This window comes from Vigna unguiculata, chromosome 6 (genome assembly GCF_004118075.2).
Source record: "Vigna unguiculata cultivar IT97K-499-35 chromosome 6, ASM411807v1, whole genome shotgun sequence".
Lineage (NCBI taxonomy): Eukaryota > Viridiplantae > Streptophyta > Magnoliopsida > Fabales > Fabaceae > Vigna > Vigna unguiculata.
In genome coordinates this window covers 32,623,381-32,637,369 of record NC_040284.1, presented here as the reverse complement: position 1 = coordinate 32,637,369, position 13,989 = coordinate 32,623,381, and the positions used below count along the sequence as shown (strand labels likewise).

General features: G+C 33.9%; 3 protein-coding genes across 4 annotated transcripts; 1 reads left to right on the top strand and 2 right to left on the bottom strand.

Moving 5' to 3' along the window:
* Positions 1-549: 549 nt before the first annotated feature.
* LOC114187288 (phosphoglycerate mutase-like protein 1) lies at positions 550-6,501 on the bottom strand. The gene is made up of 10 exons (XM_028075499.1): positions 6,317-6,501; positions 5,798-5,874; positions 5,538-5,645; positions 5,325-5,404; positions 4,225-4,390; positions 2,694-2,768; positions 2,469-2,557; positions 1,190-1,309; positions 843-884; positions 550-765 (listed from the first exon to the last, which is right to left on the bottom strand). The coding sequence occupies exons 1-10, from the start codon at positions 6,441-6,443 to the stop codon at positions 753-755; spliced, it is 897 nt and encodes a 298-aa protein (XP_027931300.1). The 5' UTR covers positions 6,444-6,501; the 3' UTR covers positions 550-752.
* Positions 6,502-7,920: 1,419 nt separating this feature from the next.
* LOC114188727 lies at positions 7,921-8,766 on the top strand. The gene has a single exon (XM_028077355.1). It carries the CDS (start codon positions 8,021-8,023, stop codon positions 8,492-8,494), a length of 474 nt encoding a protein of 157 aa, XP_027933156.1. The 5' UTR covers positions 7,921-8,020; the 3' UTR covers positions 8,495-8,766.
* A 464-nt stretch (positions 8,767-9,230) lies between these two features.
* Positions 9,231-13,709, bottom strand: LOC114188064 (protein RMD5 homolog). 2 transcript variants are annotated; one of them, XM_028076563.1, is made up of 3 exons: positions 13,470-13,653; positions 11,291-11,368; positions 9,231-10,558 (listed from the first exon to the last, which is right to left on the bottom strand). In XM_028076563.1, the coding sequence occupies exon 3, from the start codon at positions 10,533-10,535 to the stop codon at positions 9,378-9,380; it is 1,158 nt and encodes a 385-aa protein (XP_027932364.1). In that variant the 5' UTR covers positions 10,536-10,558; positions 11,291-11,368; positions 13,470-13,653; the 3' UTR covers positions 9,231-9,377. The 2 variants fall into 2 exon arrangements, with proteins under 2 accessions (XP_027932364.1, XP_027932365.1); XM_028076564.1 differs by lacking the exon at positions 11,291-11,368 and having other exon boundaries at positions 13,470-13,709.
* Between the last annotated feature and the right edge of the window lie 280 nt (positions 13,710-13,989).

The window sequence follows — 13,989 nt, the reverse complement described above, 5'->3', positions numbered from 1 at the left end:
AATAAGAGTAGATATGAGACTATCAGTAATTCTCTTTATTAATAGGCATAAAAATGTATCCCACAATTATTCATTAATTAGAAGTGACAGTAAATCTAAATTTGTCCATCGACCTAAGCTTTACATTAATATAATAAAATGGATTGATATTTCTTATACGTCAATCCGTTCCAAACCCAGCCTACCAACCCGACATGCTAGAAGCGGGATGATCTAGTTTATCAATAAAATTATGTTTTTTTCAAAAATATCCTTTTTATTTTGTGTTAAAATATACAAATAAGTTATACTATTATAATTTAAATTATTAAACATAATAGAAAATTTTAACATGTATAACTAATTATCTTTTTAACTTAATCGATTCAAGATATTAATTAACTAATTAAAAACTCATATATATAAATTACAACAAAAATTTGGTACTCTAGATGAGGTTAGAACTTTCAAGCTGCCTACTTATGATGGGTCAATAGTAAGTAAGGTTAAAACGGGTCATTTTGTTTCCTCTATCGTTAATTGAGTTATTATTTGTTAACCTACCATAAGTATTTATAATCACAAGCGAACATATACATTCCACGTCACAGTCAATTGTCATAACTCAAGATTCATTTAAGAATGAGTTGGTTGGACAAGTATTCCATAAGCAATTTTAATCATGATTTATGAAATATAAAATACATAAATTTCTACATAACCTTTTAAGCATCCTGAAGGTCTCTTGCCTGAATTGCTGTGGTCAGGGCATCCTATCCTGTCACACTACAAGGTAAGAGATAAATCAAAAAATCTCGACTGATGAAAGGGGGCTCTTAAAATTGTTTAGAACGTATTCATACCCATCAACAATGACTACAGAGCGAAGCTCACAGTTGGCAAAGCTGCAAAGAATTATTGAAACCAGACAATTATTTCATATCGCTGAACATGTATAGACGCGCCAGTTACATGAACGTCAGCCGATGTTTAAAAATTTAAGGCACCGCATGAAACAGCATACAAGACTGAAAACAACGGGAATGGTGCTTTTTGAACTAATGCAAACAAAACCGGTGGGAACTAAATTGTTGTGAAATCCATGAATAACCAGTATGTTTTCATTTAAAAAGGATTACAACAATCAACTCAGTTCGCTCTAGAGGATGTGGATTACAAATAACTACATGCAAGGCATCGGTGAACTTACAGCTTTGATAATTCCTTCTTCTCCAAGTGATGGCTGTAATTTCCAAAAGCACTCAGAGTGTGAAACAAAAATGCTCTGTGCGTCACAATTGCTATCTCCTTCTCTTTTCTTGTCCCCAACCTGTGATGGATGGAGTGAAAAGTAAAGTGGGGAGTTACACATATGAAGAGATCATGCTGGATGGCAATTTCCAGTTAGATAAAAATCATCGAAGTTATTAGGAAAAAAACAAGAATATAAGGAAAATTTATATAAAGATAACTTTCAATATTAAAAGATATAAAACTTCGTATTTGATGGCATGTTTCTAAAAGGGTATTTGATAGTAAATTCAAGTGACAAAAACATAAAGAGAAAAGCAAAGTTACAGGAAGAAGGAATAATATTTATTGTGCTTTTCATAACAAATTGCATAAATCTTTAAATACCAATAATCACTAGATATACGAATTAATATAGCCAACAATACATCTGCTCCAATAACATAAAATAGTCTCTAAGAAGTTATCTATTCATTTTTCACAAAAGTGTGATAGACACTAATGATTCCCGTGACAGCCTCTTAGGAGAAGATTCACACATTACTCAGCAGTTTCTATCGACTACTAAAAATACTAGACCTGAAGGCAACATTGATTTCAGGAAAGACAATTTGATCTTATCTTTTTATTATAGAGAAGATATATACTATTCTAGTGTCTAAAAAGTAGGAATATACCAAGTATTAACTATGTAAACATAAGTTCAATTCTACTAATACTGTTCTAGTGTGATTCCCAAATTCAGTATAGCTGAGTAATATTTTACCAATAGATATCGTTCACAATAGGAAGAGAAGGTCAGCTTACTTTTCGAAAAAAGCATGGAATAATCACATGATTCACATCTACTACGCATGACTCTATGCAAATTATTCTCACACAAGTTCAAAGACCCGAAAAGGTAGTCCTCAGATACCTCTAAGACTTGGATATGTTCCTCCAATGTCACGGCTCCAACAACTAAGTGTTCACACAAATAGGGTGTTCTGTCCCGCTTCTAGGTCGTGGTTACTATGCACGATAAGGGAGATAAAGCTTTTTTTTTTTTAATCAGATTCACCTGACTGTAATGTACCATTTGGCAATGTTAAATGTGAATAGCATTATGTTCCGTAGGTTGGATCTAGTGTTCTAGTAGTCATATCTAATCTAGCAGTGGTGGGGTTGAAGGAGTTGGTCAAGCTATTTAAAGCCCCGGGGAAACAAAAAGTATAAAACAACCGGTAACTGAATCGTACCAGTTCATGAACTTCAGCCCTCTAGATGCAATTTCTTCTTTTGTCTCTCTAACATCGGTCTTCCACCAAGTATCCTCATTACTGTCGATCTGAAAAGAAAATAAAAAGTGACTGAGAACAAATATAATATGCCATAGTTTTGTACAGCGAAAGAATAATGATATCCGTCTTCCATGAAATCATAAACCACAAGGACGCATAACGTGAAAAAGTGTAGTTACTTGCCAGTGAAAAATCAATTGCAGGAAAGAGAGATTGATACTCGCTGATGCTTCTTCTTTTGTCGCAGGGATGAACCCCCTGCATGAGAAAACACATGAAGAAATCTGTAAAGGTTCACATGATGACCTCAATAACAAGCTTAAGGAAGCTTATATAAAAACTAAAAAAATGTACTAATATTGTCTGTAATATAAACATAAAATAGAAATTCTGACAATATTGTGGTGGGGAAAGTAAATGAAGAAGCAACCTTTAACCTTTTTAGTGATTTTACATGAAACCCAGATTCAAATTTAATTTGTGATTTCATATTTTTATACATCAATATCCAATAACCTTGTAAAATAATCTCAATCTTTCATAGAAAAATATCAAAGTTTATTGAACAGGATATTTCACATTTTTATTTCATTGAAGTCTTTATTAGAAATAAAAAAATGAAAATCATTTTATTCAATTTGTGTAAACGCCAACTAGCAACACCAGCTAAATGACTAAAGTTTGCCAAGCTTTTCCATCATGTATCAGTATGCCTTAAAATTGTGGCCTTGCTAGAATAAACCTCATCAAATAAACCATCAGAGTGCAAAACAAAAATATAATTAGAATTACCATTTTTTGAAGTGAATTATTTTTGCAAACAAAATTAGACTAGAATAAGATGGGAATAATTTGAAACTTGTGTCTTAAAAGAGTTGTGTAAATTTACACATCTGTGAAAGCAGAGTTATGTGGTAGATTAATTGTTGACTAGCTTACGAAAGAAGCTGACAATTGGGAAAGAAAACAATTTCTACCATGGTAATATGTGACATGGAACTAATAAAAAGAAACATTATTTTATAAAGATAATAATAGAGAGAAACATTATTTATTGGACACCAATGTGAAAACAGCCTCAAGGTTGTTTGCTGTGCTGTCTAAAGTTCAGAGCATCTAAACTTGAACATTTGGAACGCAAAGATGTATTGCACTAGGAAAGTCATTGGGCTATGAAGAATTCTGGATAGTTAAGGGTTGTGATCAAGGACAGACTTCGATACCATCTTGAATTTGAGCCATGCCTAACTTAAGCCCTAAAAGTAGTTCATCATGTGAGGATTGGCTAAGCCTTTATAAGCTTTATGTTGGCCATACATTTATAGTCAATATGAGATCTCAATAACAACAACAAAAACAACAATAACAGATATAGTATTTGACACATGCATGCATGAAACCAGCCTCAATGTTGTTGGCAATCTGAACTTATTTTCAATGCACTAAAAGCTCAATTTAAATATTCCTCTTCCTCCATCCTTCAATCTCAGTGCCTAACATTAAATGTTGGAAAAAGTCTATAGACTGGGAAGTGAAAACATTTTGAATTCCTCCCGCCCCCTTTTAGTTACAAGATATCCATTTTTTTGAGACTTGCCAAAGCCGTGAAGGAGAATGAAATTTCGCTGTAGTACATGAATCAATATGATACGTAATTGTCTCCTAGAAGAACGTCTTAATTTATAGAAAAATGTTAGATTGTAAATTCACATACCAGACGTTCCCGACAAAGTTCAACAGCAACAATAGGAGGGCAATTCAGACTCGAAATTGCAGCACGATTGCTGTTTCCTGCATTTTCCACCATAAGAGGTAGCACATCTGTTCTATCTGTGTAACCCTCACCACCTCCAAACACTCCAACAGCAGTTTGTAGTGTCCTAAAACCTTACATATTTTGGCATTTCAGACAATTCATAAGAAAAATATTCCAATATGAAGTACATAAGCCTAGAATATCAAAATATATAACCCAATACAGCCTTATTCAACCAATGCATCCTCATTCACGAAGACAATCCATAACAGGAACAAGTTAGAATAATAATTTCTAGGCTTAATTAAGTTTTAAGTACCTCATAAATTTGCATATTTCCAATTGAGTTTGTAATAAAAGTTTTCTAATGTCCAAAATTCTTTTTATTTCTACTTAAATACCCAACCATTTGATTTTGTTGTTAACGGAATGACATGACCACTTCTTTTATCTTCCGGTCTCCAATTCAATGATCAACTTTATCTTTCCGTCTCCAATCTCCTCCAAGACAAAAAAAATTCCCATTTAAAGAGACGGCAATTACATTTTGCCGCAATAATTTCTACCTGGAATACCAGGTCCAAGGATTTGCTGCACATGTTATTATTTAAACGATTAAGTCACACCAATGTTCAAAATGTGCAAATTTAAAGACTGCCGATCTGATGTTGCTTCAAAGTAGTCAGACACAACCATAGTCCACAGTTATCAATCAATAAAAGCTGATCGTGTTGCACAGTGAAGATACAACAAATATAAACACAACACACATTTACATTGCAAAATAGTGCAGTGCTCCCATACCAAAAAAAATTCCCAGAAAACACAGAGGAGGTCTAAGCCAATTAAAAATTAGAAGAAAGAAAAGCATGCCATGCCCACATGACATGGGAAATTTGTGAAAATGAAAAATGAATAATTACCCGATCTTCTGAAGATTTTTTTTGTTTTTGTACAAGAGTTTAGAAATTAAGTATTCTTATATTAATAAAGAGACATATCTCAATCCATATAAAGCATTTGAATCGCACACTAAAGAAGCAAACGCATGTTGCTACCTCAGTAAAGGAGATACTATGACTAGATCAATCTTCTTCATAATCCCAGAATCACGAACATGCTTTCGCAAATTGTCAACCTGTCAGAAGCAAAAAATATTACACATTCATGACAGTAAATAATATTTTCCCTCTCTAAACCACATCATGATTCATGGCATGTGAGCTTCTCCCTTCTGAGAATGTTTCACACAATAAGTTGCGGTGCTTTACCTCTTGCCAGCCTAACGGCGTAATATGAGCATCAAAATATTCAGGTTTCATGTATGCGTCGTAGTTCTTATCTCCCTCCACATTGTGGATCCCCTGTCCGTGCCTGACCTGGACATATGCGTTTTATAAGTAGGTAGTGCCTTAATTTGCATAGTGCAATCTTAAATGTACTTGATAATGAAATATATAACATGTCAGCTACAAATTCACAAGGGAGACAGTATGTTGACTGAAAACTTGAGTTAAATTCCAATACGAACCAGGTGAATGGTTTTGCAACGGTGCAAAGGAAACACGCATGGACCACCACCACCGCAATCCATAGTCTCTGACAGGCCTAGCAAACATTCACGCACCAGAACAGAACGGGAAGTAAAGCAAAATATATAACATCAGAATCCAAGCGAAAGTCGGAACGACAACATCAAAATTAAAAAAAATAAAAATAATACCGTAATCATTATTTTTCCGAACTAGTAATTCACTAAACAATGAGTTATGCACATGAAATCACGTCGAGAGCAAGAACAATTGCAGGAAATCTAAATTAACATGCAATTCAACAATTATCAGTAGATTGTTACAGTTGAATCAAATCGATAGGTTGCAATCATTCAATTATTTGTATCCTAATTCTCTGATCCTGCTTCGGTAGATCGTCTGTTCTCACACCAAATATACCTAAAAGTGCTTCTCTGACACGCGCAAACTACGGAAAGCAGAATTTGAGTGGCCATTGGAAGAGAAGGAAAAGCGATGTGAGTGAGGAGGTAGCTTACCAGAGAAGCAGAGAGCGGAACGAGGAGAAAGGAGCGGAAATGAGCGGCGACGAAAGCGTAAAGAAGAAGCAAAAGATGGCTTCAACGTTGAGATGCTGCAATTCACACTAACTGTAACTGTGCTCATGCTCTTGCCGCTGACTAGAACAACCTGCTAAATAATATTAGTTTGATCTTCCTTTTCGTGATGTTGATACCAGAGTTATAAACATGTTACACTACACGATAATTTCAATAACTATTCATAAAATACAACACTTTTAAGAGAAAAACGTTAAAATTAAATTAGAGAATAAAACGTTAAAATTAATTAAAATAAAAAGATTTTTCATAATTTATTAAAAATAAAATAAAAATGTAAACAGCATTTTATTTGTATAATATAATAAACATATTACTTCATTAGATTGCATGGTTAAAAATGAGTTAATTGTTGTATTTAAACTATTTTATTATCTTATTAATATTTTTATATTTTAATTAAATAAATAACGGATTAACTAAAATTAATAATGCAGACTAAAAACAAATATAAAGAAAATGTTAGATATCTAAAGATAAAGATGACAAAAATATTTTGAGAACCGAAATTAAATTTACGACTTAAAACATTTTAAATTTATGACTTGAAACATTTTAAATTTGCGCCAAGAAAGAAACGCTTATGATTTAAAAATTTTCATGTTACACTGGCACATTTCATTAAAACTTTATTTATAAAAAGGCAAACCTTATCTTTATCTTTTCGAAATTTATGTCAATTGATTATAAACTTGTTTATCTAAGCTTTGCTAATTAATTACGAATTTTAATACACTAATAATTAATAAAAAAATATCGTAAGACTCTAAAAAATTGACGGTGATAGTTGTTTAAAAATATGATATTATGTATTCAAATAATTGAGTTTAATGTGAATTAGAATTACAAATATCTTTATAGATATATTTTATACCATTTTAAACATTTTTAATATAAAATTATTTTCTATGTTTTGGATACTTGGATTAAGAAATTAAAAAACCTAATTTAAAATACACTCTGAATTTGAATTTCTATATTATTGAAATGTGCTGTAGTTTTCTAGATTATGTATTTCGATAACGTTCCTTTCTAAGTATACATCTTTTCTAAATTCAACGGTTTATAATATATTTTGAAATTATACAAAATCAAAAAGGTATTTTAAATTATTTGAAAATTTAAAATATCTTTCTCTATCGGAAACGTATTTTAAATAGTACAATTCAATATATATAAAAAATGAACATTTCAAAATATATTTTTAAATTACAAATTAATTATAATTTGGAGTATGTAACACAAAATTATTTTTATTTATTAATAATTTAAAATTTTTCCGTCTATAAGATATTATATCATCCAGAATATTTCTGTTTTACAGATAATTTTAACTTTTTCAAAGTAACATAAAAAAACTTAAATATATGTTTGATCTCTATTGTTCTTAAAATTATTCCATTTAGTTTTTATTTTCGTTACGTGGTTACTTATGTGTTACTTTGATCCTTATTTTTGTTCTTTAAAAAAATTATACATTTGATGTATGGATAATTTTGTCGTTTTGAAAGTAGCTCGAAAGAAATTATGGGCTGATAAAAATCCGGAAATCCACAAAATGGAAACATACCTTAAATCTCTCGCTCCTAAACAAGAACATATCAGTCCAATCCATCTATCCAAATGGCTCTGAAAATTCGGTTCACCTCCCCTCTTTTCTGCTCCGCCTCGCCCGTCACTCTCTCCACCCACAAACTCATCACACGAATCTCGTGCACCGCCTCTGGTGACGGCGGCATCAGCGACGCGAAGTTGGCGTCCGAGTTTGCGGTTAGGGTTGCGAGATTGCACGCGCAATCGTTGCAAGCGGATGAGGCCATGAGCAAGAGCAGAAAGCTTCTATTTGGAGAGCTGTGCGAGTATATGTGCCTCAACGAAGAGCAGGCCCAACATAAATGGAGCAGCATGGATGAAGAGGAGAAATTGGTTTTGGTGAAAGCTTTTCTTAAGGAGTGGGGTTCGCATTTTCATCCCTTGTCCGCGAGGTCCACCAAAGAGATGTTGGAGGAATATCTGCGACAGGGGAACGGACCTCCCAAGCCTTCTAGTTCTTCCTCCTTCTTTTCGGGACTCAATAGGATTATTGGTTTTCCGTAGACAGTTACTCCATTTAGTTGGACTCCATACTTCAATTTGGTTCCTTGTAATTTTCATTTTCTCTTACAAATAAAAAAATTGAGCATGGGGTTGCATGCCGTTATAGAAGAAATGTACATTTTTATGCAGTAAAATTTGAAGAGTTAAATGGTAGATGGTCTGAATTCGTTGATGGCCTGCTCTCTAGGTTACAGCATTTCAGTTTAGTTGTTCATATTTCATGTATCTTATAACCATCTATTGTCTATTTCATGATATTTGGAGTGAAGGTGTTCATCTATAATTCTCCTTGAAGGACTAGTTAAAAATTAAGTGCAAAGATGCCAAGTTTAGATATATTCTTTTAAATTGAAAATTCTTACATAAAATACTTTCTCGTAATACGCTAAAAAAAAAAAACATGTTAACCCGCTAAATAGTTAGGACATGTAGATCTAAATTCATTTACAGCTGAATACTAATTAATCAACAGAGCTACATGATTAAAACCACTGCGGCTGTATCTAATCGCTCACGTCACAAAATCCATTGTCATTAACTAGCGCTTTGAATGATTCCATGCTGAGTATAGTCCAAGCAGTGGCTGCTTTGAAATCCATATAGTAGTGCAATCATATAGTACATATAAATAGCTGTATGCCATCGCAGTACACAAGTCTGTAATTTTGTAGCACTAAAATCAATGAAGCATCTGAATAGTAGTTGAAACAGAAGAGCGAGAACGGTAGAGTGGACGGAGCTCCCGGCTATATAGACAGGTTCTTTCAAGTTTTATTCAGTCGTTGGTCTTATCAAAAGTAACAGATATTTGGAATATTTATATACAACCAGAAAGCTATAAACGATGTATTGCACAAATGAAATGTACGGAATACAAACATCATCAGAAATACAGTTGTCTGCAGTGTGTAACTGTCGCTTCGGCTGGACAATATGGACACTTGAATGTTCGGGTGCTGTTTTTTGATAACTTCATAATCGATTGCTTGCAAAGGACATGTAAGCATGGCAACAGCATTGGAGGATTCTCTTCACTTCCTTGGTCCCTACTCACAGGGCAAACAAAAATCGAGTGAAACTGAAATTCCTTACCCAATTCTACAGGCACCGGCAACTGTTTCATTTCCTGCCACTCCTGCTTCTTTGCTGCCATTACATTTGCAAGCTTTAACAGGGTAGGCAACCCCTCAACTCCTGCAGCAACTGCTACACTCAGTGGGTTCTCATAGGACTGCCCCAAGAGAGTGCAGAACTGCCGTGCGAGCTCTTCAGTTGTCATCTCCCAATGAATTGGGGACATCAATTCAGAATAAGGGGAGCTCTCTAGCCTTCCTGCATACAAGAGGCAACCCATGAGCTTTGGGAACTCGTCCTTGTTGAGGGAAGCAAAAGGAGCAAGATAAGTTCGGGCGTATTTTAATGCATCAGCTCGCGTCCCATTTTGCAGGACCTCTACAAACTGCAGTCTGTGAATCTTAAGCTCAAGATTAGAACCAATATGATCAAGTTTCTCTCTATTAGCAGAGACCCATGTCAGAGCAGGCTGAAGGTTTTTCTCCCTCATAGCTGCAATAATCTGATGCATTTCTAAAAATTGAGATCTAAGTGCAGTTGCATCAGGCTCTCCAGCCTCATTAACCACGCTATCTCCAAGATCAAATAAACCTTGACGGTAAAAGTGGTTCGCAATGATCTGATTGATAATACGAGTATCAAAGTCCACATTTCTGTATGCCTTAGATATGTCAGGGTTTAACAATTTTTCAAGGAGCTTTTGATACTTGCTAATACTTGCGTTCAATTCCTTATTTGAACCTTCCAACTGTTGAAGTGGTCCAATAGCATTAATCTTGAACTTAAGTTCTGTGAGAACGGATTTCTGGTCAACAGGAGAAGAGAGGTCACGGGATGACTGAATTGTTGCCAGTGCCTGCTCAATTTCACGCCCCACCTGGTCAACAACTTCCTGAGACTTGGAAGAGGATAATTTTTGCTTTTTTGCTACACGATCAAATGCATCTTTGATGCTACTCAGCTCCATCTTTATGCTCAGATCACAAACTCCTACAAAAAACGATACAAAGAACAATAAATCCTGTTCAGAAAGACACAACATACGGTTTTTATAGTGTTAAGGCTAAGAATGTAGCACTACACCATCACAGAACCATACACTAGCAACCGTTATAGTCCCCCATAGACAATTGTTAGTGCATGTTTGGAACGAATTTACATTAAACATAACTAGCTTTTTGGTAAAAGCAACAGAAATGTTGCTTCTGTTTTGGTGCATTGGGGAGTGAAATTTTCCCTTCAATTGCATATCCAAACATGTTGTTACTAGTTACAACTTAGAAGACCTTTTTAGAACTAAAGCAGTATAGCCACATTTTCAACCCAAGAAGTCGAAACTATTTGCATATTTGAAGTTGAAACTACAGCAATATACACTCACCTTAGTTCAATCGATATTTGAAGGGAACAATAAGTTCAAGCTGTTTATAAAACATCAATACAAAGAAGTGACCTACCAAAGATGTTGAAGCCCTATAAGCTCAACAACATGTATAGAGTTTGTGTTCACCTAAGTCTCAAAATAACAGTATCTGGGAATCTTAAACTGGATATGTTTTCTTATGTAAAATGGCCACTTAAACTATGGGCAAGCAGAAATATATACTAAGATGATCCTCCAACTTTATTTATAATCTTGAATGAGAAAGACTCAAAGCTAAATGTTGTACAATGTCTGCTAAATCTTCCTCTTATGGAAGGTTGAACAAGAAAAAAACTTACAGAAGACAAAGGTGTTACAATTGTCACTAGTAGATAACACCAGCAAGCAACTAGTGAAGGGAAGGAGGGAGCACTGAACTGAAAAAACAAATAAGCTAGAAATTTATATCGATAATAGCATCAGAAGTAAATGTAGATCTGCATAAAAACAGTATCAAGAGAACAATCTTAAACGTTTCAACATACATACATATACACATCAAATTCAGCCAAAGGATAAGATTACTGACTTCTTAAGTGAAAATGAAGTATCATGGCGATAATTGTATGGCCAAATGTCAGCAAAAAATAATGGAATAATGTAATAGGTAAGTTTCAAGGTCAAATTCAAGCCTAAAAGATCATCGATAAAATGTACCAATGAGAGCTGTTTCCTTGACAATAATTTTATCTCTTTTCTTCTTTAAAGCCATTATCTCATGTCCATAATTTGAAAATTAAAGGGTAGTTTCTTTTTGACATTTAAAGAATTCTCAGTTATACAAAGATTACAACTGGAAACCCAAATCGCATCATTATGTGTATTCCTAGATCATAAATGTAAATGAGTGATAAAAGTTGTTAAAAAAGGAAGAATTACAATCCTTATACAGGTTAATCAAAGAAATCTGAAACCTGAATCAAATAGTCTTATATCTTCAATCAATTAACAATGACAATGGTTCATCCATTTAGATTAATCATTATGTGGCAGCAAATATCTACAATCGTCAATTTGGCATTTTGGAGTTGAGCATGGAATTGAAACTTGAAACTGGAATTGTGTCTACTAACAAATTCTAATTTTTATATTTAGATGTCCTTCCAGAATTCAAATCACAAATTCCAAGAGCAGTCAAGGGAATACAAAATAACTAGCGTAAGTTATTTCCAAATCCTAAATAACACCCTGAAGTTGTCAATTCCTCACCCCCAACATTGTGCAACTGTTCTCCCTCTTTCCATTGTCACCACCACCACTGCAGGTACCTTCCTACCTTCCTACATCGCCACCAACCACCACTATAACCACGACTATAATCCTTACTACCGCCACCTCTGCCCTCATTATCATAGTTATTAGCAAACTTTAGATCTTACGATCACACAATTGAATTGAAATTGCACTTATAGTCCTAATTCCGTGTCAAACTCTGCATGACCATGCATAAAATCTATAATTCTAAACCAATTCCAATTGTCAGAATTGGAGTTAAGTTAAGATTACAATTCTAAACTATTATTCCAAATCCATCATCCTAACAAACTACTAATAGCAGTAATAATACCCATTGGTTTACTTTCAACATCCAATGAAAATAAAGCAACTAAGTTATTTGCCTACAATGACTTCACAAACTACATGACAAACTAAATACAAACAAATATATGTATTACAGTGTTCATGATAACTTACTGAAACTGAGACTTGCAAAGCCAGCATTGCACAACAAAATTTTCAAATCTATAATTTACTACAAGAGCTAAATAGTACATATAAGAGTATGCTTAATCTTTTCTACAAGAAAAAAATAAAAAGAAGGTAGAATGCAATATTTAAAACAGCAAATTTCTAAGCATCAGCTACAAAGCACGATGCTCAAATCTACAATTTATTAGGCACGCTTATTGGAAAAATCTATTTATAAAGAATCAATTTCACGACGGGTTTATATCAAAAATGGTAAACGAAGATTACAGTGTTCAAAGTGACTGAAACATTACAAAAATCAACACAGTTTACACAAGACCTAAGAGTATGAGACACTCCATTGTCAAAAGGAAAGCACAACACAACTCTTCAACGGCAGCAATCAAAAACCACAGAACTAAATCGGAAGGTGTAAGCAGTAAACAACACAGCATAAAAAACTGTTTATTTTCGATCACAATCCCTGGGAGCGAACAAAAGAAATTAAAAATTATAGGTAAAAAAAAAACCATTTCTATTCAAAATTCTACTTACTACGAACTTCGAAATCAAAATTATTAACATCTCAGGGAAGAAGGAAGCAAGAAAAACAAATCAAAAGTCGCATAAACTAACGAACGAAAATGAATTTATCGGTTATTAGTCATCGTTTTTTTCGGAGTAACTACGAATCGCGAAATAAAGTAACGGAAAAATAGAATAAATAATTCGAATGAGAGTGCGCGTTCTTGCAAACAGAAGAAGAAGGTTTAGATGGATTTGTGTTACCTGAGAAACAGTGTGAGGGAGAAAGCGAAAGCGTGTGCGATGTGAGGGAGACGAGACGAGACGAAGAAAGGAACCAGGCGTGCGACTAAAACGGGGTGGCCACCAGACACACGTGCGAAAACAAAAAAATCCTCTTCTGGACTGCAATTGCCCCTACTCTTGTGAATTTACTTTTAAACCCTTTGGGGTTTTGATGGATCAATTCATGTACATGATAATTGATCTATTTGTTCAGAGTTCGAGATCTGTGCAAGAGGATTTTGTGTATTTGAGAAGTAAGAATGGGCCTAAAGTGCAAGTCCAATAATGCCACGTGGCTTATTTGTGCAGATTAAAAACAAACAGCTATTATATCTAGCCTTTGGAGACTCACGTACTCAACAATAAATTGTCTTTTTCCTTTCATAAATCATATATATGGGTGAATAGTTTAAATTCATATCTAGGGTCTTTTTCTATAAATCTTTTAACCAATATTTCTGTAATTTCATTTAAAGTATTAAAAGGAAAGAGTTTACGT